This window comes from Amblyraja radiata, chromosome 20 (assembly GCF_010909765.2).
Source record: "Amblyraja radiata isolate CabotCenter1 chromosome 20, sAmbRad1.1.pri, whole genome shotgun sequence".
NCBI classification, from domain to species: domain Eukaryota; kingdom Metazoa; phylum Chordata; class Chondrichthyes; order Rajiformes; family Rajidae; genus Amblyraja; species Amblyraja radiata.
Window position 1 is genome coordinate 34056796 of NC_045975.1, and position 25147 is coordinate 34081942.

General features: G+C 41.7%; 1 protein-coding gene across 1 annotated transcript; it reads right to left on the reverse strand.

Moving 5' to 3' along the window:
- Positions 1-1910: 1910 nt before the first annotated feature.
- On the reverse strand, positions 1911-24813 carry znf408 (zinc finger protein 408). Its single transcript, XM_033039234.1, has 7 exons — positions 24746-24813; positions 22851-22948; positions 21836-22110; positions 14605-14672; positions 9304-9500; positions 5173-6096; positions 1911-3237 (listed from the first exon to the last, which is right to left on the reverse strand). Coding segments are annotated over exons 1-7 (2823 nt in total). The 5' UTR covers positions 24748-24813; the 3' UTR covers positions 1911-1978.
- Between the last annotated feature and the right edge of the window lie 334 nt (positions 24814-25147).

Genomic DNA, 25147 nt, shown 5'->3' on the forward strand with positions numbered 1-25147 from the left:
GACCCTTTGCCAGGGGTCGCCAGTGCGAATCTTCGCCCAGCGGGGCTTGTGGACATCGGGAGCCGCGGACTCCGGTCGAAGGTGGCCGACGAGAGGTTCCCGGCAAGAGGGCCTGAACATCGGGCTGCCCGTAGCGGCGACTACGGGGTGCTCGGGAGGCCCCGACCACAGGTGAACATTGGGGAACATCGACGAGGAGGTTGACTGGACTTTGGTTCCTTCCCTCACAGTGAGGAACTTTGGTGCTGCTGTGGGGATGTTTGTGTTGTGGACGACTGTGTTCTGTGTTTTGTGGGTTTTTTATTTTATTTATTTTGTATGACTGTAAGGGAAAACGAATTTCGTTGTCTCTTCATTGAAGACAATGACAATAAATTAAATCAAATCAAAAAAAAAGGTGACCTAAGAAAATGCGACAACTAACGAGGGATCACCATACTTTCTGTACCCAGTAAAATTCTCAACCATATCATCCTCAACCGTCTTCAGGAAGCTGACGGGACAAGCAAGCAGGATTCAGGAAGGATCGCTCTTGCACAGACCACATAGCAACATTACACATCATCATTGAGCAGTCCATTGAATGGAACACGTCCCTGTACATCAATTTCATCGACTTTGAGAAAGCGTTTGACAGCTTAGACAGGACAACACTATGCCACCTAATGGACCACTATGGAATTCTCACCAAGATCATAAACTTAATCAAGAACTCGTATGATGGAACCTCATGCAAAGTAATGCATGCAGGCCAGCTTTCTCAGAGCTTTAGTGTCAGGACAGGCATCAAGCAGGGATGTCTATTGTCACCATTCCTGTTCCTCCTGGCAATTGACTGGATCATGATGGAAACAACTGAAGGGAAAATAAATGGAATTCAGTGGACAATGTGGGAGCAGCTAGATGATCGTGACTTTGGTGACGACATAGCTCTCCTTTCACACACAGATACAAATGCAGATGATGGACAGACTTTCACAAGCTGCAACAAAACTTGGCCTTACACCCAATACAGCAAAGACACAGGTGATGAGGATCCACTCCAAAACCAGCAACCCTATCCTAATGCACAGCACTGCTCTAGAGGAGGTAGAAACATTCACATACATAGGCAGTGTTGTGGACATCACCGGAGGGGCAGAGGCAGACATAAAAAGTAGAATCAATAAGGCAGGAAGATCTGGAGCTCAAAACACATCTCAATCAACACCAAAATATGCATCTTTAACTCAAATATGAAACAGGTGATGCTGTATAGATCAGAGACATGGAAAACAACAAAACACACTACAAACAGGCTGCAAACATTCATTAACACCTGCCTTAGGTGAATACTCCACACCTGGTGGAGAGGCAAAGTAAGCAATGTAGACCTGCGGAAAAGAACAAGCCAGGAGCCGATTGACTTACAAATTCAAAGGAGAAAATGGAGTTGGATTGGACACACCCTCAGGAAACCTGCCACAAAAATCACCCAGCAAGCCCTCAAATGGAACCCCCAAAGAAAAGGGAAAAGAGGTCACCCCAGGAACAGATGAAGAGGTATCCAGACAGAAATGTCTGAGAGTGGGCTCAACTGGGGAGATCTCGAAAGAATTGCCAACAACCGAGTGAGGTGGAGGACATTTGTCAATGGCTTATGCGCCCTAGAGGAGCAAAGGACTTAAAAATAAGTACATTCTCACACATGCTCTATGTTAAGTACCACGTTAATTCTGGTACTGGATTATAAATAAATCTACTATATAAAAAATATAATGATTTACAAAATTACACTCGCAAAGAAATATGTGTGGTTGAGTGCAAGGATTCTGCGTCCAGCGTTTGTACAATTAATGGTAGTCAATTCAGTAATATTGCAGAAAGATCCATTACTATCAGGCAAGATCTAAAAATGTAACTGTTCCAGGTTTTCAAATGCAAGAAACACTTTTAATACAAAGTTGGGCACACTAATAAAGACATTGTTATTGCAAGTTCAATTACCAGTTGATATCTCTACTATCTCAGCCACGGCATTAAACCCAATGTCCTCCTCAATAACAACATCATTATTATTGGCAATTTTTTCCAGCTCTACCATAGCCTGGGTAGTAACTCCATCTGTGGGATTTTCGGTGTCTGAAATAATGATTTCTATTATCTCTTCATTCCCACGTTGTTGATTTCCCGCTAAGGCCTGAGTGACTACATCTTGTGAATTGTCATTGACCATTCCTTCTGTCTCCATGGCTACATTGCACTCCCCCTGCTGGAATGTAATGCTCTCTTCACTGGCACCCTGCCTATCAGTATCTACCATCACATTGTCATTGTGATCCCCGCCTACCACTTCAATCGAATGCACATAAAGATTTAACACAACACTCTCATCGCTCGGGGAGCTAATGGTCTCTTGACCAGCAGTCTTTAAACCCACTTTCCTAACTCGCTTTCGTGTAACCGCAAGAGATTTGCTTTCGGAGCTTTCTTTTTCCAAAGAGGCGATGGCTTCTTCGACCTCGTCTGAACTCTGTGTTTCGCTTTCCTCGTGGGACATCCTGTGTCTCTTTAGGCTCTGGGTCATGGTGTATCCTTTGCCACAGATGTCACATTTAAACGGCTTTTCAGTCAAATGGATTCTCTGGTGCCTGCGGAGCTTTGTAGCAAGGGTGTAGGTCTTGCCACACTGATCGCATTTAAAGGGCCGCTCTCCTGTATGCAGGCGTTCGTGAGCTCTGAAAGTGTGTGGGTCTCTCAATGTTTTACCACATATTGGACAGAGATAAACCTGTCCTGTGTGAGCAATGCGGTGTCTGCGCAGTTCAGGCAACTGTGAGAAGAACTCACCACAGTCCTCACATTTGTATGGTTTCTCCCCAGTGTGGATTCGTTGATGCCCTCTGAGGTTGCCAATCTGCCTGAAGGCTTTGCCACAGTACGTGCAAGTGAATGGCTTTTCACCTGTGTGCAGCCTCATGTGGTTCTTGAGCGAGCCGGGGTTGGCAAGCTCTTTGTTACACACACTGCAACGACAGGCCCGTGGGTTGCCAATGTTCATGGCCTTCATGCGATGGATCTTCTTGTGAATCCGGAGTGATGGTGGCCTGGCAAATGCCTTTCCGCACTCATTGCACACGAATGGGCGTAGCCCTGAATGAACACGCTCATGCTCTCGAAGATCCCGCTTCAACGCGTAGGCCTTGTCACACTTCTGACATTTAAATGGACGTTCACCTCTGTGTAGCATCTGGTGAGCTGTGGAAAACATATGGTTAGAAAACTGTTTGAAACAACCAGACTGCAAGCAAAGGATGGTGAATCTCTTCACTGAGAAGAACAAATTGTTTTCTGTCTATTTTAGCCCTCGGTTTCTCCCAAAGTATTTGCTGCAATCCTGTGAGGCAATGTCATAGTGCTGCATGTGGTATCATCAGTTTCCTGCATTGTTGGCTTAAGTGTAATGACATCGGTCATGTTTCTCTCTGTTTCTATCAGAACTGGTCAATTCTGCTGCAGGCCAACCATCTACTACATTGACTCAATTCTTCTCTCTCCATCAGCATTGCCTGATCTGCTTGCCAGTTTCTAAGATCTGTAACAAATGGGACTAGCTTAGATGGAACATCGTCGTTGACATGGACGTGTTGGGCCAAAGGACCTGTTTCCGTGCTGTAATGCTGCGTTTCATTGTGTCCTCTCTAATTTCCTCAGATTACCTCAGCAGCATCCTACCACCAAGACATTGCTGGCCTCATCCTATCAGATATTTGTCTTATGTTGATTCAAGCAGAACACATAGTAATATCTGCATGGCCTAAAACTCAGAATTGTCAACCAGTGCCCAAGTTAACATGGCAAGTATTTTCACTGCACGTCAAACAGAGACATTTATATGTGTAGATTTCAGAGACCTTTTTGAACACTTAACATGGTGATATTTCTGCATGGTGATATTTCTTTGTGGTTCAAAACAAGATGTTAAAGACACTAATCCCTCTCTGATAGAGTTTGAGAATGGCTGCCATACTCAAACTTCAATGGACAACCAGGAGTTGTAGTTGAGTGGAACTAACCATCATGGGCATACCTGCATCACTGGTGGACTCAATGTTGCCCAGATTGTACAGTTACCAGACTCGCCTTTGATCTTTTTCAAAATCCTGATGAACAATGTTAAAGTTTCACTTTTAAACTTTAAAAGTTAAAGATCTTTCAAAAGAAGAAAATTTGCAAGGATCAATCTCAGCCCGAGAAGAACCTACATCATTAAAATATATCATTTAGATATCAAATCAAGCTTCCTCTAAGATCTTGCTGAATCCAAGTGGGCTGTTGTATTTTTTTGTCACAGTGCCAACTACACCCTTCCTCCTCCCCTCTCTCTTCTCATCTTCACCTAGCTACACAATTCGCTCTAAACAATCCACTGGCTACACAATTCAGAGCTTTTGAATCATTTTGTCTCACACCTTGTAAGTGCTCATATCTGACCTTTGTCCAACCATCTGCCTATCATAACACCTCCCCTCATATGTGTTTACCTATGACCTACCATGCTTTGTAGCTTTCTTTCCCTCACCCCTGTAATCAGTTTAAAGAAGGGTCCTGACCCAAAACATCACCCATCCATGTTCTCCAGTTTCTGCCTGGCACGCTGAATTACTCCAGCATTTTGTGTTTTTCCTTGGTTAACCAGCATGTGCAGTTCCTTGTTTCCACTAACTACACTTCCAAAGTTGTGAAGGAGTGCAGGAAGACCTGAGATTATGAAAGGATTGTGAAAGTAAATGCAAAGCTGTATCTACCAATTCCCCATTAGGTACCTTCAGCAGGAGATTGCTGGAAAGCCACATCCAGAGTTCCAATGAATATGGAAGACAGCTTGGTTCTCGTCAGCAAATCCATTAAGCTGCTAAAACAGCAATTACTTGGAGAAGACTATAAGCCATGCTACCATTAGAAACAGGAAGCAAAGTCAACGGGATGAGGAAGTATTTTTTAAATAGTTTAAGTCAGGATAATGACCTATTTTGCAGAAAAATAGAAGTGTTCTCTTGCTTTTCCCCTCTAAAGTAAAATAGTTTAGTATAAATAATGAAAAATCAACAAAATATATGAACATGTTCACTGAACTTCAACATACGGTTGAGAAAATGGGTAAGAAAATGAAGCATAATTTCTTCAATTTACCTCTAAAACTCTCCTCGGAGCTATAGCGCTTCCCGCACTCGTTGCACATATATGGTTTGTATCCTGTGTGGGTGAACCGATGCTTCTTCAGGTGGCACAACTGGATGAATCCTTTCCCACAGTCCTCACACTTGTACCTCCTCTCACTAGGGTCAATCTGGGAACTGTTACGCCGGCAAAGCCTCTTACTTACGCTCAATATGGTTTTACGTGTGCGATTATCTTTCGTTCGGGCAGGCTCTCCGTTTTCTACTGGAGGTTTATGTTCCACCCCTATCTTGTGACACGTGGGAAAATCTCCACCTGATTTTACTTCCTCACAAACCTCAGCTGACTTGGTCTCTGTGTTTTGTTCACTGCATTCTTCTTTATCTTCATTGTTCCCCTTCTGATTGTCTCTCAACTTTATTTTCCTCCTGTTCTTTTTCAGTATATCCTTTTGCATTATTTGCACTTTCAGTGTGTTTGAATTGAGTCTGGAGTGTATCCATTGAGCCTTGCTGCCTATAGATGATCGCAAAAACCGCTCACCAAGTCGAAATCGATTGCTTTTTGCCTCAATGTCACCAGCCTTTTGCGTCAGTTTGCCTATCTCTGGCTCATTCTGTTTCTCGCTGTCATCCTGTTCCGAGGAAAGAACAGGGAGCATCACTTGTTCAGTTTTTCTTGTCCTGCCTAACTTGGGTTTGCATGCGAAGGCAAGCCAGTTCACTTTCTTCACTGACACATTGTTCTGAATTTCACGTTTGTTTTGAAGTCGCTGTGACCTTTTAACAGGCTGATCTATTTTCACCATGACCTTGAGTTCTGGCGCCTTCTTGGATACAGCTGGCTTGGGGCACGGCTGCACAGATCGAAGTGCCTCGGCTAACTTTTCAGCAGCATCTCTTGGTATCGTCTCCTCAGGTTCTTTATCCAATTCATCTGTTTATAAGGGAGAAGCACTTTTAATATTAAAAACTTAATTGTGCATTTAAGGTGCTCATATACCTGATCTAAGTACCAAACCATTTACGCAGCAACTTTATTGGACTGGGATTATGATCCAAGCTTAAAGGAGAATTAAATAAATAAACCTTATAAGTATTGATACATATATACAAGTTACGGAAAAGAATGACAAACATGTTGGCCACTTAGTTTTAACAAACCCATGGTGTTAACCTATTCTCCTCATGGAAAGCAGAGGATCGCACAATGGCCCAGTTAATGGAACCACTGCCTCCAATAGCCTGGATTCAATCCTGACCATCCAGTGCAGTATGTGACGTTTTAGGTCAGGAACCTTCTTCAGACTGATTGTTTGAAGAAAAGGGTTTGTTTCAACCATCTGCCTATCAAACCCCCCTCTCCTGTGTCCACCTGTCACACTTTGTCCTGCCTCTTCTCTCTCCCTACTGCTTTATTCCCCTCCCTACTATCACTCTGACGAATGGTCCTGGCCCAAAATGTCACCTATTAATGTTCTTCAAGGATGCAGCCTGCATGAGTTGAGATACTCCAGCATATTGTGTTAACTTGTGATCTCTCTGGTTTAAAAAACAAACCTCCACTCATATCTATAGATCAAATGTAAGGTAGACAGAATGCTGGAGTAACTCAGCCGGACAGGCAGCATCTCTTGAGAGAACGAATGGGTGATGTTTCGGGTCAAGACCCTTCTTCAGACTGATCAAATGTACTGAGTTTTAGAAGATTCCGATGCAAATCTATGTTGGGGAACGCCCGGGGTGTTCCAGACCCACATGCAGGATCCACCCTCGACCATGCTATTACTTCCTCCGGTTCTGGGGGGGGGGGGGTCCTGTGGCGTCAGCCTAAACACGGGCCACTCAGGCTCGAACCCTCGTCAGGAGATACGAGGGCGGGCACGTGACGTCATGGGCTAGAGGGAGTGTCCTGGTACTTAAGGTCTCTCACCGCGAGAGCTTGAGGAGTTAACCGGTAGCTTAGGCCGAGAGAACAACCTCGCTCAGCTACAGCAACATTGTATTATAGTTAGCGCATCAACCTAACGTGTCACCTCTGAACAAACGACTCTTTGAACCGGCCTGACGTCCCACCTTTATTCACCATGTATGGTGCCGCTACACTTTGAACAATACTTTAGTACAACTACAGACAATTAGACTGCACTACGTTTATTTTGCAACTGGAACAATGGATAAATAAGACTGCACTGGATCAATGCTGTATTAGAGATATAAAGGTTGCAGTGTATCTGTGGGGAACTGTGGATTGTGCAACTATACCATATCAATGTGAAACAAAGGACAGTGACCCTACTCTGTATCTCTGAGGAGCTAAGTACAGTGAAACTGGATTGCAATGAGCAACCATGGACAGTGAGACTACACCACATCTTTCTCGATGTATGCTCAGTGAAACTTCACCACAATAACATGGAAGTATGGTGTGACCGTAGTACATCTATAAGGAGGTACATTCAATGAGACCGCCTCACATCTACATGAAAATATAGTCCGTGTGACTGCATCACATTTATCAGTAGGTATAGTCAGCGAGACTACAGATCAATTTGGAACAATGGACAGCAAGACTGTGGCAGATCTATTTGTAAGAAAAGACAGCAAGACCACACTGACAAATTTACAGTGAGGAGTGGACACTGAGATTGCATTGCATCTCCAAAGACCCTTAGACATTCAGAACCAACAAAATAGAATTAGAATAAGCTATTTGGCCCCTTGCACGTACTTTGCCATTTAAAAAGATCAGGACTGGTCATTTATCTCAGCGCCACTGCATTAACTTAATATTCTTTGGTTTCTTTCCCTAAAATCTGTGGTTCACTGTCCTGAATATATTTAGAGATTGAGCCTCCACAACCTTTGCAGGAAGAGAATTCCAACAGTTCACTATCCTCTGGATGAATACATGTATTTGCATCTTTGTCCTGAATGGCCAACTTCTTACTTTAAGACTGATTGGAAATTAGCCAAGATTACCCCATATCTACATGGCACTACAGATAGTGGAATTGCACTGGAAGAGTCCTATGGGTGGTTACAACATGAGCCACAGCAACAGCATGTGAACCAGTGCTGAAGGGCTCGCTGGTGCAGGCCAGTGGCATCGGCGCCTAATTTATAAGTGAAACGACACAACATGCTGGAGTAACTCAGCTGACTGAATCAGTCCGAGTAAGGATCCCAATGTCACCTATCCATGTTCACCAGAGATCCTGATCCGCTGAATTACTCCAGCACTTTGTGTTCTTTTGTCTATGAATCATCATCAGCAGTCATCGGCAATAACGGACGTCACTCTCTCCGTTATGGTCCATTTACAGTAAACTCTTGCGGACGTGCTTTCTTCAAGGCCACTGACAACGACAGGACGCGTTTGGTCACCCTGGGGCTCCCTCCCCTCTCACCTGCTGTTGTTTCCAAATGTCGGCAACTGTGGTATGAGGTGGTGGCGGCAGTGGGGGGGGGAGGGAGAAGAGGCCGACTGGACAGAGTGACAGGAGAGGCAGGCAGCAGTGGTCGAGTAGGTAGCGGACAAAGCTACCGCCGACAGCGAGAGAGGGCAGCAGGTGACTCGCTGGTGCTCCTTGTGGGTTGAGGGTGGAGTTGGAAGCCAGGGATGGGTAAGCAGGACATTCCATTCACATTTAGTTTACAATGCATTCTGTGGCCGCTCAGGAAATTTCAACTGAGCTCTTGTAATTTGTCCAGGTTATGGGGACGGGGCAGATCATCAGTTGTTCAACTTGTATAGTTAAATAAAAGGAAAGGCCACCAAAGACAACATGCGATAAACCAAGATTTTCAATGCAAAGATATTTCCAGAAAACAAGTTTCCACTCAGCAGAAGATGCTGGCAGGCCCAGAGAAGTCAGCAAATCCACCCCTCTGGTCTCCCAATCACATATTCGTATGTACAGGCTGTCCATAAGTGAGGCATTAATAACTTGGAGAGGACCTGAACGTGACTCCAGATCCACCATTGTAATTGACTCTTTACTGTCTCCTCAATCTGGGATGTTTAGCGATGGATTATAAATGCCAGCAGTTTCAGTGATGTCCACTTCCCATGAACAGATAAATTAAACAAATATGGAAGCTATCTACATGTGGGCATGTAAGATTGTAACAGTACTTTTACCTGAGCAAACACTGGTAATCTCATTCTCCTCCTGTGCGCGATTTACTTTTTTTGCTGTTCGAACACGATTTTTCTCAGGCCATAATAGAAGCTCTTGGCCCATCTTAATGTTTTTACAAACCCGAAAGTAGATCTTCCCAGAATACCGGAAAATGGCTGCATTGCTGTCTTTTTTTGTTCCTGCTTTGTTTGCATATCTGTAAAAATAGCTCAGTTTTATTAGCCATCTGTAGCTGCGGCTGGGCCTTTGCAAGCATTTGTAACAACTACCACTTTGGCAATTCTAGGCTCATTTTAGAGTCATAGAATGTGAAGACAGGCCCTTCAGCCCACCATGCCCACACCAGCCAACAATGTCCCAGCTGCACTAGTCCCACTTGCCTGTGCTTGGTCCATATCCCTCCAAACCTTTTTTATTTAACTATATCAGTATTGTATTGAATAAAAGTGTCCAGGTTATCTCCATGTACTTATATAAAGTGCTACTGGAGCAAACACTGAGGCATCTTCTCAGTTTTGTGATATTAGAGGGCAGCAGCGAGATATGGGCGGGGGGGGGGGGGGGAGTGAAATGTTACATCAAAATGCCACAAATACATGTTCCCCAAAACTATATTATGCATCAGTTTATGAGAAATTCACCTATTGTAACTGTAATTTATTGCAATTTATGATTCTAAATGAACATTCTACAATTAGATTCTAGCCCAGTATCCTTCAGGACATCCGATTCATTAAGAGTTTATCATGAAACAACACTCTTTTGGGATTAGTGCAGGATTAAATATTTACATATTTAGCTTTTTTTGAGAGCAAATCAGCACAACATTTTGAATGTAAGCATCATTTAGCAACAGCAATCATCAGGCTATTTAAACAGCATCCAGGTATCAGCAGCAAAGACATGGTGAAGCTGGTTGGTTAAAAGAAACACCAACATATTTAATTTCAGAGAAGAATGATGAAAGGTACGGGTTGAATTAATAAAAGCCAATTTGATCATTGCAGGTGTTCCTTCAAACCATTTTCATGATCTCAAGTCCAGAGATCCTGCAACCATGCACGAATCACCCCTTTCCAAAGTGTTGTATGCATGGCAGTAAAACCACCTCAAGATAATGAGCAAGCAAAGTCCATCACAGGAATCGACCTCCCCACCACCAAAGGGATCTATAGGAGGCAGTGCCTCAAAAAGGCAGCCAGCATCATCAGCATATCTGTAACATCCGAGCACTCAAGACCAAAATGATATTTTTTATTTTCAAAAGTTCATGTCGTGATTCAATCTGCTAATCAAGGTGGCAGGAAAAGCCACGTGCTTTATTGGAAAGATTGCATACTGGAACGTTACTGCATTTCTTGTTATCAACCCTCCCAAAAGCAAATGGGGTTGCGGGGGAACAGATGGTACACCAAGACCAAATTAGAATTTAGAATAAATCAAAATGTAATAAGCTCATTCTCTCTAAATGGATTTATTGTAGACTATGCGTACTTTTTTTTTTTTTTTTTTAATTTTATTAGAAGTAAGTACAATCATATGGCACCAAAGAGCCTAATATATATTTGCATAATACATTTATGTACAGCTTCTTCTTTTTAAAAAATTTTTTTATATTAAAGAAAGATTAGAATAAGAAAAATAAATTAGATAGTAAAGGATAGAAAAGCGTGAGATATAGTGTGTGAAGAAAAAGAAGAAAGACGAGTGAGTGAAGAAAGTTGAGGAAAAGAAAATAGAAAAAAGAGAATAAGACATAAAGAGAAAAAAAAAAAAAAGCAAAAAAAAAAAGCTCATTGTTTATAATCTTGACCAACCCTCGTCCAGTCCTGAAACAGTTAGTTTTTACAATTGTGTTGCACCATATGATTCCAAGAAGACGACAAATGGAGACCAACTCGTTATGAATTGGTCTGATTTATCCATTAGGAGGAATCGCATTTCCTCAAGATGTGCGGTGTCCAACATATTTGCAATCCACATTTTAAGCGTTGGTATTGATGTATTTTTCCAAAATTTAAGTATTAATTTTTTTGCTATTATTAAACCATAGTTAAAAAATAAATTTTGAGATGTGTTCAATTTATTCCCATCTTCCATTACTCCAAATATAATCATTTCAGTATTAGGTTCCATTCTTATCTTGAATAATTTTGTAAATATTTCGAAAATATCACTGCAAAATCTATAAAGTTTTGTGCAGGAGACTAAGGAGTGTGTTATAGTTGCGTTTTGGGATAGACATTTATCACAAATGGGGGATATATTTGGATAAAATTTGGTCAATCTTGTTTTTGAATAATACAATCTATGTTAAAATGTTAAATTGAATTAGATTATGTCTTACATTAATCGAACATTTGTGAATATATATCAAATACTTTTCCCATGTAACCTTCGTAATTTTTATCATTAGTTCCCGTTCCCACTCTTCTCTAAGTACCTCTGTCGATGGTAGGTCTATATTTAGAATACTATTATATAAATATGATATTAATTTTTGTGAGTCAGCTTCAATATTCATTGCTTCTTCCAATAATTCAGGAGTTATTTTTTGATATCCTTGTATATATTTTTTCATGAAATCGCAAATCTGAAGATATTTAAAATATTGGTTGTTTTTCAGTTTAAATTTTAATTGGAATTGTTGGAATGATAGTAGGTTTCCCATTTCGTCATATCCCCGATCCTTCTAATTCCGAAACTTTCCCATTGGTTATATGTTTTATCAATAAGAGATGGTTTAAATATAGGGTTATTCGCTATTGGCATTAACAATGATAAATTTCTTAATTTTAAAGATAATTTTATTTGTTTCCAAATTTTTATTGTGCCATATATAATTGGGTTCTTCTTATATATTGTGTTATTCAGTTTTTTCGGGGAGAAGAGGATCGTTCCTATATTACAAGGATGACAATCCTCTTTCTCCATTTTTATCCATTCTGTCTGTTGGGTAGAAATATCCAGCCAATAAATTATATTCTTAATATGCACTGCCCAGTAATAATACATAAAATTCGGAAGTGAAAGTCCCCCGACCTCTTTTGGTTTACATAAGTGTTTTTTTGTAATTCTATGTGATCTATAGTCCCAAATAAAATTAGTAATATTAGAGTCTAATTTTTTTTTAAAATATTTTGGTATATATACCGGTATAGACTGAAATAGGTATAGTAATTGTGGTAGGAAGATCATTTTTATTGCATTTATTCTACCTAATAATGATAAAGGAAGTGTTTTCCAAAATTTAATCAGCGTATTAAGTTTATTTAATAAAGGTTTGAAATTAGCGTTGAATAATGCTTTATATTTTCTAGTAATCTGAATACCCAAATATTTAAATTTTTCTGTTGCGATTTTAAAGGGGAACTTCAATAAGTGTGTAGGTTCTTGAGGTTTTAATGTCGTGATTTCACTTTTATTCCAGTTTATTCTATATCCAGAAAAAGACCCAAATTCCTCTATTAAATTTAATAAATTTGGTATGCTCGTTTGTGACTTTGTAATATATAAAAGTATATCGTCTGCATATAATGAGATTTTATTCTTTGAGTCCCTGGTATTATAGCCCTGAATATTCGGATGAATTCTTATACTTTCAGCCAGGGGTTCTATCATAAGGGCAAATAGCAGGGGTGATAACGCACATCCCTGCCTATTACCCCTTGATAGTTGAAATTTTTGAGATAATATGTTGTTAGTTAATATTCTTGCCATCAGTTTATCATACAATAATTTTACCCATGTTATAAAATTCTCTCCCATATTAAATTTTTGTAGTACTTTATATAAGTATTGCCACTCTACCTGATCAAATGCTTTCTCTGCATCCAAAGAAATAATTGATATATCTTCTTCCTCTACTTTATGCGAGTACATTATATTAAACAGACGTCTCAAATTATTAAATGAGTATCTTTTGGGTATAAACCCCGTTTGATCTGGGTTTATCAATTTACTAATATATTTGCTTAATCTTCTTGCTAAAGTCTTTGCTAAGATTTTCTGATCTGTATTTAAAAGTGATATAGCTCTGTATGAGCCCAGATCTTCTAAATCTTTATCCTTTTTTGGAATAAGCGTAATAGTTGATTCTGTTAGTGTTTCAGGTAGTTTGTTTTCTTTAAAAGCATGGGAGTATAAATTAAATAAATAAGGGGTCGTTATCTCATGAAATTTTTTATAAAATTATTTACTAAAACCATCTGGTCTTACCATTTTTCAACGATTTTATTGTTTCACCTATTTCTTTGATTGTAATTTGAGCTCCAAGTTCCTCTTGTTCCAAAAGGTCCAGTTTTGGAAGATTACAGTTATCTAAACATTTTTTAATTTTACTATCTTCTATTTTAATTTTAGATGTATATAAGTTTTGGTAAAATTGAGTAAATCTATTATTAATATCTTTAGGTAGTACTGTATTAGTAATTTACCTTTCTCTGATTTAATTTTGGTTATAGTATTTTTCTTTTCTTGTTTTTTCAATTGGCGAGCTAAAAGCTTACGTGGTTTGTCACCAAACTCAAAATGTTCCTGTTTTGTAATTTGGAATAGTCTTATTACTCTTGCCGATAAAATTTGATTAAGTTTAAATTTCAGTAATATTATCTTATTGTGTTTATCTGTCGTGGAATCTTTAGCATTATCTAACTCTAACTCTCTGATTTCTTGTTCTAACAACATTTGTTCTGTCTTATTCTTTTTATTTTGAAAACTTTGATATGAAATTATAATTCCTCTCATAAATGCCTTAAAAGTTTCCCATAATAAAGAAGGCGAAGTACCTGGTGTATCATTTGTATCGAAAAAAAGTTTCATTTGTTGTTTTAAATATTGATAGCCTTGCACGTCATTTAAAATATGTGTATTAAACCTCCAAAAAGATTTTGTTTCCCGGCATTCCCTCAAATTTTACTGAAAATGTCAACGGAGAGTGATCTGAGATACTACTAATGTGGTATGTTGGATTGTTTGTATATGGCATTAATTTCATATCCACTAAAAAATAATTAATTCTTGAATAAGTTTTATGTACCGAAGAGTAAAACGAGTATTCCCTTCCAACTGGATTAGCAGATCTCCATACATCTATTATATTAGTATTTTTTATATATGTATTTAGAATTTCGCTAGTCTTAGATTTTAAATTACTCCTCCTTTGTTTTGCTGATTTATCTAGATATGAATCTAAAACACAGTTAAAGTCCCCCCCCCCTATTATCACATTTTGGTAATTAAACTCTGATATTATGTCTATAATTTTATCAAAAAATTGCGTACTTTAAAGAGAGCATTACCTCATCCAGTTTGAGACGGACGGGCTGACCTGAGCTTCTCCTGTTTTTACACCACTGTCTGCACCAACCTGTAGTAATGAAGACAATAGCAAATTATTAACAATGGATACACTAAGATTGGAAAAGCATCCAAAACTCAGAGCTAGATTGTGCTGGCATAGGTCCACCGCAAACGATCGCCACCTACATTCAATCCATGCTCGAATTTGTCTAATCCTGAGAAAGAGGGGCCAACCTTACCTACCCAAAGCTTCCTGGATTTCATCAGAAGGGCATGAGCTCCTGGCCCCAAAATGCCCTATAAGGATTCGACAAAGCTGGCTACCAGAACAGAAAGGATTTTTATGTGTCTGTCTACGAGGTGTTTAAAAGGTGTTTAAAAGTTATAAATGAAGTAAATAATTAACATTTTGAAAGATTATAGAAATCCTTATAAAGATTAAATAAAACTGATAACTTAAAATAATACCCTATTCTTTGATGTCTTCTCTGGAACCCTGCAATCTCAAACAAAGTAATTGGGATTGCAGATCTAGCACATGGTCTAACACGGTGCTGGATGCAAGATCCAATTCCCCATGTTAAATGCTGAAAAACTTCAGTCAGATCTAGATACAGCCATCAATTGCATTGTAACTACATCCACTTCACATCAATCTGCAATGCGGGTGGGTGGTGATCATTTTCTTTATTATAAATACAGCCACTTGCAATTCTGACTGATGTGCATCTCATGTTGTTACAATGTAGTAAGTGGCTGTATCTAGATCTGGCTGAGGTTTTCCAGCATTCAACATGGGGAATTGCATCCAGTGGCATCATGTGAGACCATATGCTGGATCTGCAATCCCATTGATTTAATTTGAAATTGCAGGGCTCCATGAAAGATATCAAAGAATTAGGTAATTTAAAAAAAAGTTATTTATTAAACATTTTAAAAAATCAATATTTTTACTAAATTTTAATTATGTGCAATCCAAACATCAACAAAATATGTCGCTATCTATCAGGGCAACAGCCCCTGATTTGGATTGTTTGGTATTATGGAACTACCTTTACATGTAAAGAGATACTGAAATAGATTTACAGGTGTTTGGCATGATACGTTAACTATTTCCCTTCCTGCATTTGCTGCTTGACCTGCTGAATGTCTCCAACTATTTTAATTTTTAGTTCCCATTTCTGAGTGGCAGGTTTGTTGGATGGTGTTAACACACAAAGCCCATCCTGTTGTTTGATTGATCTCTCAAGCCTTTGCTGAACCAAGTTCAATCATGCCTTGAGTCTTTTTGTTATTAATAGTTCCGTAGCAATATGACCTGTCTGGAATGTGGCATTGTTTTACAGATCAATAAAAAGCGTACAAATCACTATCTCATTGTTAAAATGTAGTATATAATACTTGTCAAAGATAGTGAAAACACAATTTATACTGTCAATGACACAGTGAAATACGTAGACACTCCCCAACTTACGCAATAGGTGACTTACATAGACAAATCTGTGCTCAGTCCCTAGTGCAATCAAGGCAGATTGTAATTTCCAGAACACTATCCAATTACTCAAGTTTACCAGGGCTCTCACTTAACTTTTTTTCACTGTTGCCAGTCAGGCAACCTTGGCAGCTTTTTAGGTTGCCGAATGACAGTTTAGGTGGTCATTTAAGACGGTTTGCATGAAGCGTGTGATAATGTGCTTGGACGAAGTGCATAGTTACCAGTCGGAATTATGCTCAATGAAGCATTCACATATTATTTCTGCTTCAAATAAAGTCACAATCTAAACATATTCACCAATCAAGACATGATATATACCACAATGACATGCAGCAAAATTATAATACAGTATCTCAACTCTTTTTACACGTTGCAATGAATGCAATTTCTATTTTTCTTTCCACTTCCAAACAAATGTGGTTGGATTATTATGAATAAATCCTGGACCATGGTAAGATATATGCTTAACCATGCACACTACAGATTGATGCAAGCATGTTTTCTGTGAAGGACCGGAAATTATCATGACATGGCCATAGCATGGGTCTTTTCCTCTTGAATCTTCAATCATCAATCTCTGTTGTGCCCAGTCACAGCAAGGTAAGTTGATAAAGAATTGAATCGCTCTGTTGACACCTTTGAAGGTAGACACAGTAAAAACATCAAGAGGGGAAAAATAGACACATAATATATCCCTTCTGCCCTAGGATTTTGTATTTTAAAAGAAATAAAGAGAATGGAAGTGTACTTTGATTTTCTTTTTCTTGTAACATACTTGTTGCTGTATTATTATTATTACCTGACCAGACCTATACCATACTTTTGAATGTAAAAGTACCTCTTTTACTCTGTGCACACTAAAGGGCCTGTCCCACTTGCATGCGATTGCATGCGTTTGGCGCGACCAAACGGAAGCGGAGTTCGCGCTAAGTTCACGGTAAGTACGCGCGTGACATAATTTGCGTCATACTTACCAATCAGCTGGGCATGAGGCGGGCCGACTGAATTTGGACTTTGCACGGTGTCGGGCGGTGACGTCATCACGCAATGCCACGCCGGGCGGCGACGTCATCGCGCACCGCCACGCGCTAGGCGTACGCCGTCAAAATGCTGCGTACGACGTCAAGACGCTGCATACGCCATCAAGAAGCTGCTTACGCCCTCAATGCGCCTGCGGGCCGACAGGCCGTTGGCGTGCAAAATTTTCGGACAGTGCGGGATTTTCGGAGCCCCGCGAGATGTCGGGACCAGCCCTGCACAACTCCATACGCCTCCGCGCTTGGAAGTGGGACCGGCTCCGCGCGGCCCGTACGCTTCAGCAACCACGTTTGGTCGCGCCAGGCGCATGCAATCGCATGCAAGTGGGACAGGCCCTTTAGATGATGAGTCATGGAAGTAGGTGGCTATATTGAATCAATCAAGGAACTTGGCAAGTGAGATTACCCAGAGGGGCAATAAAAATGGCTGAATTGGTTTGTTTTTTTTGGGGGGAGGTATCAACTTTAAATGAACAGAAACATTATATTTGTGAGAACTTGTGTAACTTTTCTGCTTGATATTTAAACCATCTCCTGAAAAGCAAAGTAAAGACAGAGCTGTTCAAATACATCTAAAAGTCACTTTAATTGTAATTCGAGTCGCTCTGGAGCAGAGCATCCTCCTCATCAGACTTGTCACTGTCAGGGTGAGGTCCCGAGGCTGATGCTGCAGCTGGGTCTTCTCCCGTGTCAGGCCTCCTTGCCCTCATCCCTCCTGCATGCCACAAGCTGATGGCTGGCCGGGAGACAGAGACAGATAGAAAGACAGGGACAGAGACAGGTACATGGATAGGACATGTTTTATAAGGGATATGGACCAAATGCAGGCAGGTGGCTTTGCAGTTTCTCTCCCCTTCGCGTGGGGTGAGGGATTTAAGGGCCTGTCCCACTTGGGCGACATTTTCGGCGACAGCCCGAAAAGAGGTTGTCGCGTCGTGACGCATGTAGTGACACGCGGGTGGCGTGCGGTGTATCCCTGTCGCCCCAGGTTTTTGGAATGTTCAAAATCCAGGGGCGACATTTGGGTGTCTCATCATGTCGTGCGCCCTGTCACACGCTGACGTATGATGCCCTGCGGGTGACGCCCGGTTAGGGTTGGGGTTAGGGACCACAGATGGGCTGTAAAATATTCTTCCTTCAATGCATGGAATTTAAACATTAATATATTAAAATTAATACAATAAAATTGTGCAAATGAAAAGATGCCTGAATCGTTCAGTTTTATTTTATATTGGTCCGCTTCCAGATCCAAATCACCCTCTCTAACTTTTCACTGGGATGGATTCAGTGAGTATAGACAGGAACTCCCCTCTCCCCTCTTCCCCCCTCCCGCCCCCATCCCTCCTTCTCCACTCCCCCCCTACCCTTCTCCCTTCCCCTCTCCCCCCCACTTCTTCCCTTCCCCCCTCTTTCTCCTCCCTGCTCCACTCCCCCCTCTTTCTCCTCCCTGCTCCACTCCCCCCTCCCATCCCTTTCTCCCCCTCCCTTCTCCCATTTTCCAACTCGCCACCTCCCCCCACTTTCCCCGAGGCCCTCCATTTGTGGATCCAGCCTGTGACAGCTAGATCCCACTAATAGTACTGCACAAAGTCTACTCCACATCATCTGTTTTAGTAACATTGACTGTGCGATAAATGCAGATGTTGGGAACAACACCCCCCACCCCGCCCCGTCACCTTGCTTCAAAATGAGTGGTGGGTATTTAGACTCAGTGGCCGGAGTAGGTGGATGGCACTGGTACAGTTGAAAAGCCCGCAGCCTCTGGGAGTTTGGAGAGACCATTAGAAGAGATCTGCCTCTGGGACGACTCGTGACCAACAGTTTAGTTCCCATGCAGAATATTGGGGTTCGAGTCCAACCCCTGGGCCCCTGTGTCACATTTAGTTCAGAGATACAGTGCCCTTCGGCCCACCGAGTCCCCACCGACCAGCGATTCCCTTGCACACTATCCCACACACGCTAGGGACAATTTATAAATACCAAGCCTATCAACCTAGAGTTAGGGTTAGGGTTACCTCCCTCACTCCAAAGGCGCACAGGTTTGTATAAATTGTCCCTAGCCTATGTGGGATAGTGTGCGGAGGATCGCTGGTCGCAGGCTGGGTCCACAAATGGGGGGCATCGGGGAAAGTGGGGGAGGGGGAGGGTTGGAGAAGGGAGGGAGAGGGGGAGAAGGGGATGTGAGGGGAGTGGAGAAGGGGAAAAAGAGTGGAGCAGGGAGAAGGGAGGAAGAGGGGGAAGGGAAGAAGCGGCTCAGACGGTCGACACCGCTGCAAATTGTTCTGTTGCTGTTGTTCCCTTAAAGGGCCTGTCCCACTTTGCGATTTTTTTCGACGACTGCGGACGTCAGTGACTGACGCCGTTTAAAACCGTCACTGACGCTCCGCAATCGCTGAAAAAAAATCACAAAGTGGGACAGGCCCTTTAAGGGAACAACAGCAACAGAACAATTTGCAGCGGTGTCGAGTACCGATCCGCTGCCTGAGCCGCTGGTTCACAAACAAGCAGCAACTCCACAGGGCAAGGCAGGGAACAAGGATAAGGCAGGAGCTCTCTGAGAAACGCCGGCACAGTTTGCATCAGGCCGTCCGCTGTCCACATCAGCCAAGCTTTCCTTCGCTTGCCAAGCCAGGCAAAATGACATGGCTTTTAGGTTGCCCGGCGGGACTTTAGGTGGCCATTGGCAACCGGGCAGTCATTAATTTCGAGTCCTGTCTACATCGGAAGCAAACTGGCAATGGCAGCGGTGCTTTGCCAGAATGCCGTGCGCCGCAGGAAATGCCCCAATGGCGAGACAAAACTTCAAAGTAACTTGAGCAAAACACAAAGTGCTGGAGTAACTCAGCGGGTCAGACAGGGTCTCTGGAAGACATGGACATACATTTCCTTCACAGATGCTGTGGCAAGGTTTGGAGTTATTAGCTGCCGTTGAGTTACAGCCAGACGTCATTGAGATGGTGAGCTTTAGCCCAGCAGTATAGACTCGTCGTTTGAGTCAATAGTCTCAGTGAGTTATTTCGGGCAGGGGACCGAAGCAGACACAGTTGGTGACTTACGTAAGGCTTCAAGGAACGTAACACTTAAGTCGGGAACAGCTTGTATATGTTTAAAACTATTCATCACAAAACTGAGGATCATTTTCTGAGAATAGCTCTTTTGGTAATGGATCTCAATTCTTGAATAGCAAGCTCTCATGTAATTCGGCACTCAGCATGCTTTACCTTCATCTATTTAGAATTATACGCACGAAACAGGCCCTTTGGCCCAACTTACCCATGCTGACTAAGATGCCCCATCCACACCAGTCCAACCTGACCACATTTGGGAGATATCCTTCTAATCTCTGTCCAATGGATAATTTGAGTGACTGAGTACTAAGTTGTTGATGCTCATCTTACAATAATCTGTGCAAATGATTTGGAAAGGTCCTGGAAATGATTTGGAAAGATGGCAGTGGCGGATGCAAGGAGTAGAGGGCCGGTAATCGGACCGTCTGCTGGAGGAAATGCAGTACACCTCAATGGTGGAATTGGTCACTGGAGGCCCTGCAGCAGCCTCGGCTGGACTGAGTGCCGCTCCAAGAGGCTGAGAGGGGAAGAGGCAGTGCAGTACACCTTGATGGTGGAGTGGGCCGCTGGAGGCTCTGCCGTAGCCTGGAGCTCGGCTGGATTGGCACCACTCCAGGAGGCCAAGCGCACGGATCGGGCGCCATCTGCAGCTGCACGGGGAGGTGGAGCAGAAGTGGAGGACACTACGACTATGCTTGGCAAAGCCCACCCTGCAACATCGCCAGGACAAAGGGCCTTCAAGGTCAAATTACGAACTCTGCACTTACAACAACTGGAACTTGAAATTGGCGCCAAATGTTACGACTCTTGTATACTGTCTCATTGTACTATTTCCATACCCTCGTATTGTATTTAAGATGTGCTTATGTATGGTAATACTAAAACTGAACCATAATTTCTCTGGACCTTGGTACATGTGACAATAAAGTACCATTGAACCACAACTTCAATCTATTACAACTTATAATTACATTTTTCTGAATCATTACATTTATCTAAAAGTACATGGGTCTTCACTATGGAAATTGCGTAGTCCTCTTCCAAAGAACTCTTCCAGGAGCCTTTCGGGCAGCGCTGTCTTCCCCTTGTCGTGAGGCCAGCGCTCACTAATAGTTGGCCATCACTATGCTCACCAAAACCACCTGTCCCTCAAACTGCCATTGCTGTCAGCTCACTTCATTGACAGTCCACTGTTTTTGCTTCACGAGGTCTCTTCCTGACATCCTCATTGTTAATTAGTTAGGAATGCGCATATGACGTTAAAAATGTACAGTACAGGTAATATTGCAAATCATGAAGGGCAGCTAAAAAACATGCATCTTATTTATCAGCTTCCTAACTATGCTAAATGTGGACACACATCAGACATATATTTACATAATTGTAAAAAGTACCATGAGAATATCAAACATGGGTCAGAAAAAACAGATCGACTTTTCCAGTTGATTTACTGTTTATAAAAAGTGCAAAGCATTAAAATTTAGTGTGATTTAAAGATTCCGTGACCTTACTTATTTGACAGTTTTAATTACTAATTTACATGAGCGATTTTATAACCCATTTTCCAAAATTCCTTGCGGATGCAGGCATTAAATGACTTCCATTATAGGTAAACTAACATACTCTGTACCTTCTTTGAAATGATGGATGCGCTTCCAACTACATCGTCACATTCCAGTTTTCCTTCCAGAGGTCCAAAGAATGTTCCTCTGAGAAGTACCGTAGAAACACACCATATGCCCAGCCGGTCTTTTTGAGCATGGGAGGGTCCTGCTGCCAGACCAGCAGGGAGCGTGTAGAAAGCTCGGCATGGCAATCCAAGCTTCACCGGAGTATCTTTTATAAAAGGTGGAAGGCCATGCACTGGGCAGTTCTTCACAAAGTGGTCCTGGCAATGCTCACAAACTGGAGGAAGTAAAAGATGAAATGAGAACATTTTTATTAGGCTTAAAACATTCAAATAAATATATCAGTGTACAAAGCTTTTACTCATTATTCCATCCTGGCTGTACAAAATTAGCTGGGGATCTACAATTATTTTCAACCCAACTTTTTATCTAGTAAGACCAGCTACTCTTTCACTTGTATTGTTAGTGAGTTTGTTCCACAAAGAATAAATTCAAAGGTATCTTAAAATGAATTAAAAGTATTTGAGTAAGACATCATTATAACTTAAATTGATGAAGCACCTTTAAAATCATAAAACCTGGCTCCTTGAAAGAGTGTTAGGGAACAGGCATGCATTTTACCTGTTTGCCCTCATATTAGGACAGATTAACAAAACACTAATCAAAAATATGATAATAGATTCCCCCCCAAATGTCTTAAAAAAGCACTTCATTGGATGTGATGCTATTGGATTTCTTGAAGTAAAAAGAGATGCCATATAAATGTACACTCTTCGTAAGAGATAAAGCTAGAAGGGCAAATGCAGGTGATGCACAGTGCAGATCTTGCTGCTAATCTCATCACCAGGAAAGAAAAGGTCTCTTTACTACTTTCCCCAAACTCGTCAAACTGAACCAGTTGATTTCAGCAAAGGCAATGGGTGCAACATTTCCAACTATTATCTCTGCTGAAGTCAACTGGCTATTAGTGCTCACTTTCTGCTTAGATACAAAATATACATCTGAGAATTTACTTACACAGCTGCTGTTTGTGGTTTGGGGGAATAAAGGCCTCTTTGGTTGGGCCTAACCGCTCACTTGCTTCATTTGCTCGTGGCATTTTTTTAGAAACACACCTGCAGGGAAAAAAACTTTGTTAATTACAACTGGCAAAACAAATGAGAGATGCTCTGCCCTTATCTTCTTTCCTAATAAACAGAATTGAAACCTGTTATGCCAGTCCTAATTTTCACTCGAACATATATGAAACATTTCTATAATTTGAACTAATGTGTGGTTATATTCACGTTACAAGGCGATAATCCACTATTCACGATATGCATGACATCCTCTCATATATAAAAGACTTCACATGAAGAAAACAAAATACATGCTGCGGTTACCCATAAAATAAAGTTCATTCAAACAGCTGGTAAAAGAAGGCTGCAACCTTTCATTAATGTTCTTAAAATGGTACGACAAGCTTAGGTTTAATAAGACTATTTGATTTAAATACTTCCAAGAAGAAGTATTTGCTGTGATGGAGAAAATGTGGCTTTGTGTTTGCAAAAAAGGTGCTTTCCTTGGAACTTAGTTGATTTCCTTAGGGAACTTAGGGTCTGAGGATACTAGGCCTTTAAGGACAGTTATTTGTTCAGATTCAAGTTTAGCAATAACGAGTTTACAGCACAGCCATTCAGACAGTAGACCAGACATTTTGATTGAAATACAACAAACACTATTAAGAATTCAAATGATGGGGCTTAGTCATATTTTTATGGGTACCAGCACACATTGGCATTAGAGGAAACAAAATGGCAGATAAGGTAGCAAAAAGAAGTAAGATTGATTTAAGTATTAACATAGGTAAAACTGAAATCAAAGACATTATTAAGCAAAGACTGAAGGAAAGATGGCAAAAGCAATGGGAGGAAGAGTGGAAAGGACGGTGGTTCTACAGAGTCCAGAGGAAAGTGGGAGAAATGAGATGTGCAGGAAAAAACAGAAAAGAGGTGACAGTAATCTCAAGAATTAGATTTGGACACACTGGTCTGAACAGTGCACTTTTTATAATAGGTAAGCATAATACAGGTAGATGTGAATACTGTGGGCAAGAAGAGACAATAGAGCATGTCATTGTACATTGTGAGAGGTATGAGGAGGAGCGAGAACGGATGAGTGAGCAGTTCAGAAAAGAAAGAATACAATTTGATTTGGTAGATATTTTGCAAGGAAGTTCATATAAGTGCTATCAAATCCTGTTGCATTTTCTTAGGGTAACCAATTTGTTCGGAAGGATATAGGTTATTAGTATATGTAATGGTGTTGTTTGATCCACACTCCATGCCAGTTGGTGGCGGTAATGCACCAAGAAAGTTGTTTGCCAACCGCCAAAAAACACCACATAGAAGAAGTAGAAACTGGGTCAGCAGCTTATACCAGTGCGATGGAGGAAGAGATATGAGCACGCACACCATGCATGCACATGGCAGATGGAACATGAAAAAGACACAGAAAGATTGAAGTTTATTAACTTCAGCAGCAAAACTGTATGTACTTAATACAGCAAAGGGAGGAGATGGAAGCCACCAGGGAGAGCGGTATGAAATTTGATTCTCTCTCTCTCTCCCCCTAGTTCTCCGACCAGTTTCACAGTCCTCCTGATTAATTTTACTCATTGACATCTTCCCCTCAGCTAACACTGAACCATTCGACATTTTCTTTATCAACGTCTACTTTGATCTGTCGTGTTCACACCTCGCCCTTCTCTATCCGTGTCTCGACTCGAAACCTCACCTATTATTTATTTCCAGAAATGCTGCCTGTCCCGCTGTTACTCCAGCATTTTGTCTCTAACTTAGGTACACAGGGGGGTTTAATGTTTGTTCGTGGATAACGCGACTGGAAAGTCACCCATTGTGAGAATATTGTACATGTTTCCACCGGGGTGACCGTTTTCCGGGTCCTGAGGACCGGCGAGGTCGCGGCCGTTCTGGGCCTGGTGTTGTTGCTGCTCCTGTTCCGCCAGGCTCAGCTGCCTGAGGTCGCACCCTGTCCCCCCCCGCCCCCCCGCCCCCGCCGCCCCGCTTCCCTCTCCCACCTGCCGTCTGCCGAGTGATCCTGTCACGGGTGGTCAGAGCCCATCTCCGAGCTGCCAGCGCCACAGGCGTTACCCACCACAGCCGCCCGCGGACTCCATTCCAGGGCGGACTGGAAACCGGTCGCTGTTTGCTTCCCCGGAACAACGACGATCCGCGACAAACGTTCCCCCCCCCCTTCCTCAGCCAGACTCCAAGGTCACACTGCATGGGGCACCGTGAAGAAAGAATTATTAT

Bases quoted from the DNA above. Each gene is read 5' to 3' on its own strand.
- znf408 (XM_033039234.1), bottom strand. The intron at 6,097-9,303 runs GTAAAAGTACTG...CCTTATAAACAG, and splicing joins GATTACCAGTGTTTGCTCAG to ATGAATTGGATAAAGAACCT. The intron at 3,238-5,172 runs GTAAATTGAAGA...TGTTTTCCACAG, and splicing joins CTCCGAGGAGAGTTTTAGAG to CTCACCAGATGCTACACAGA.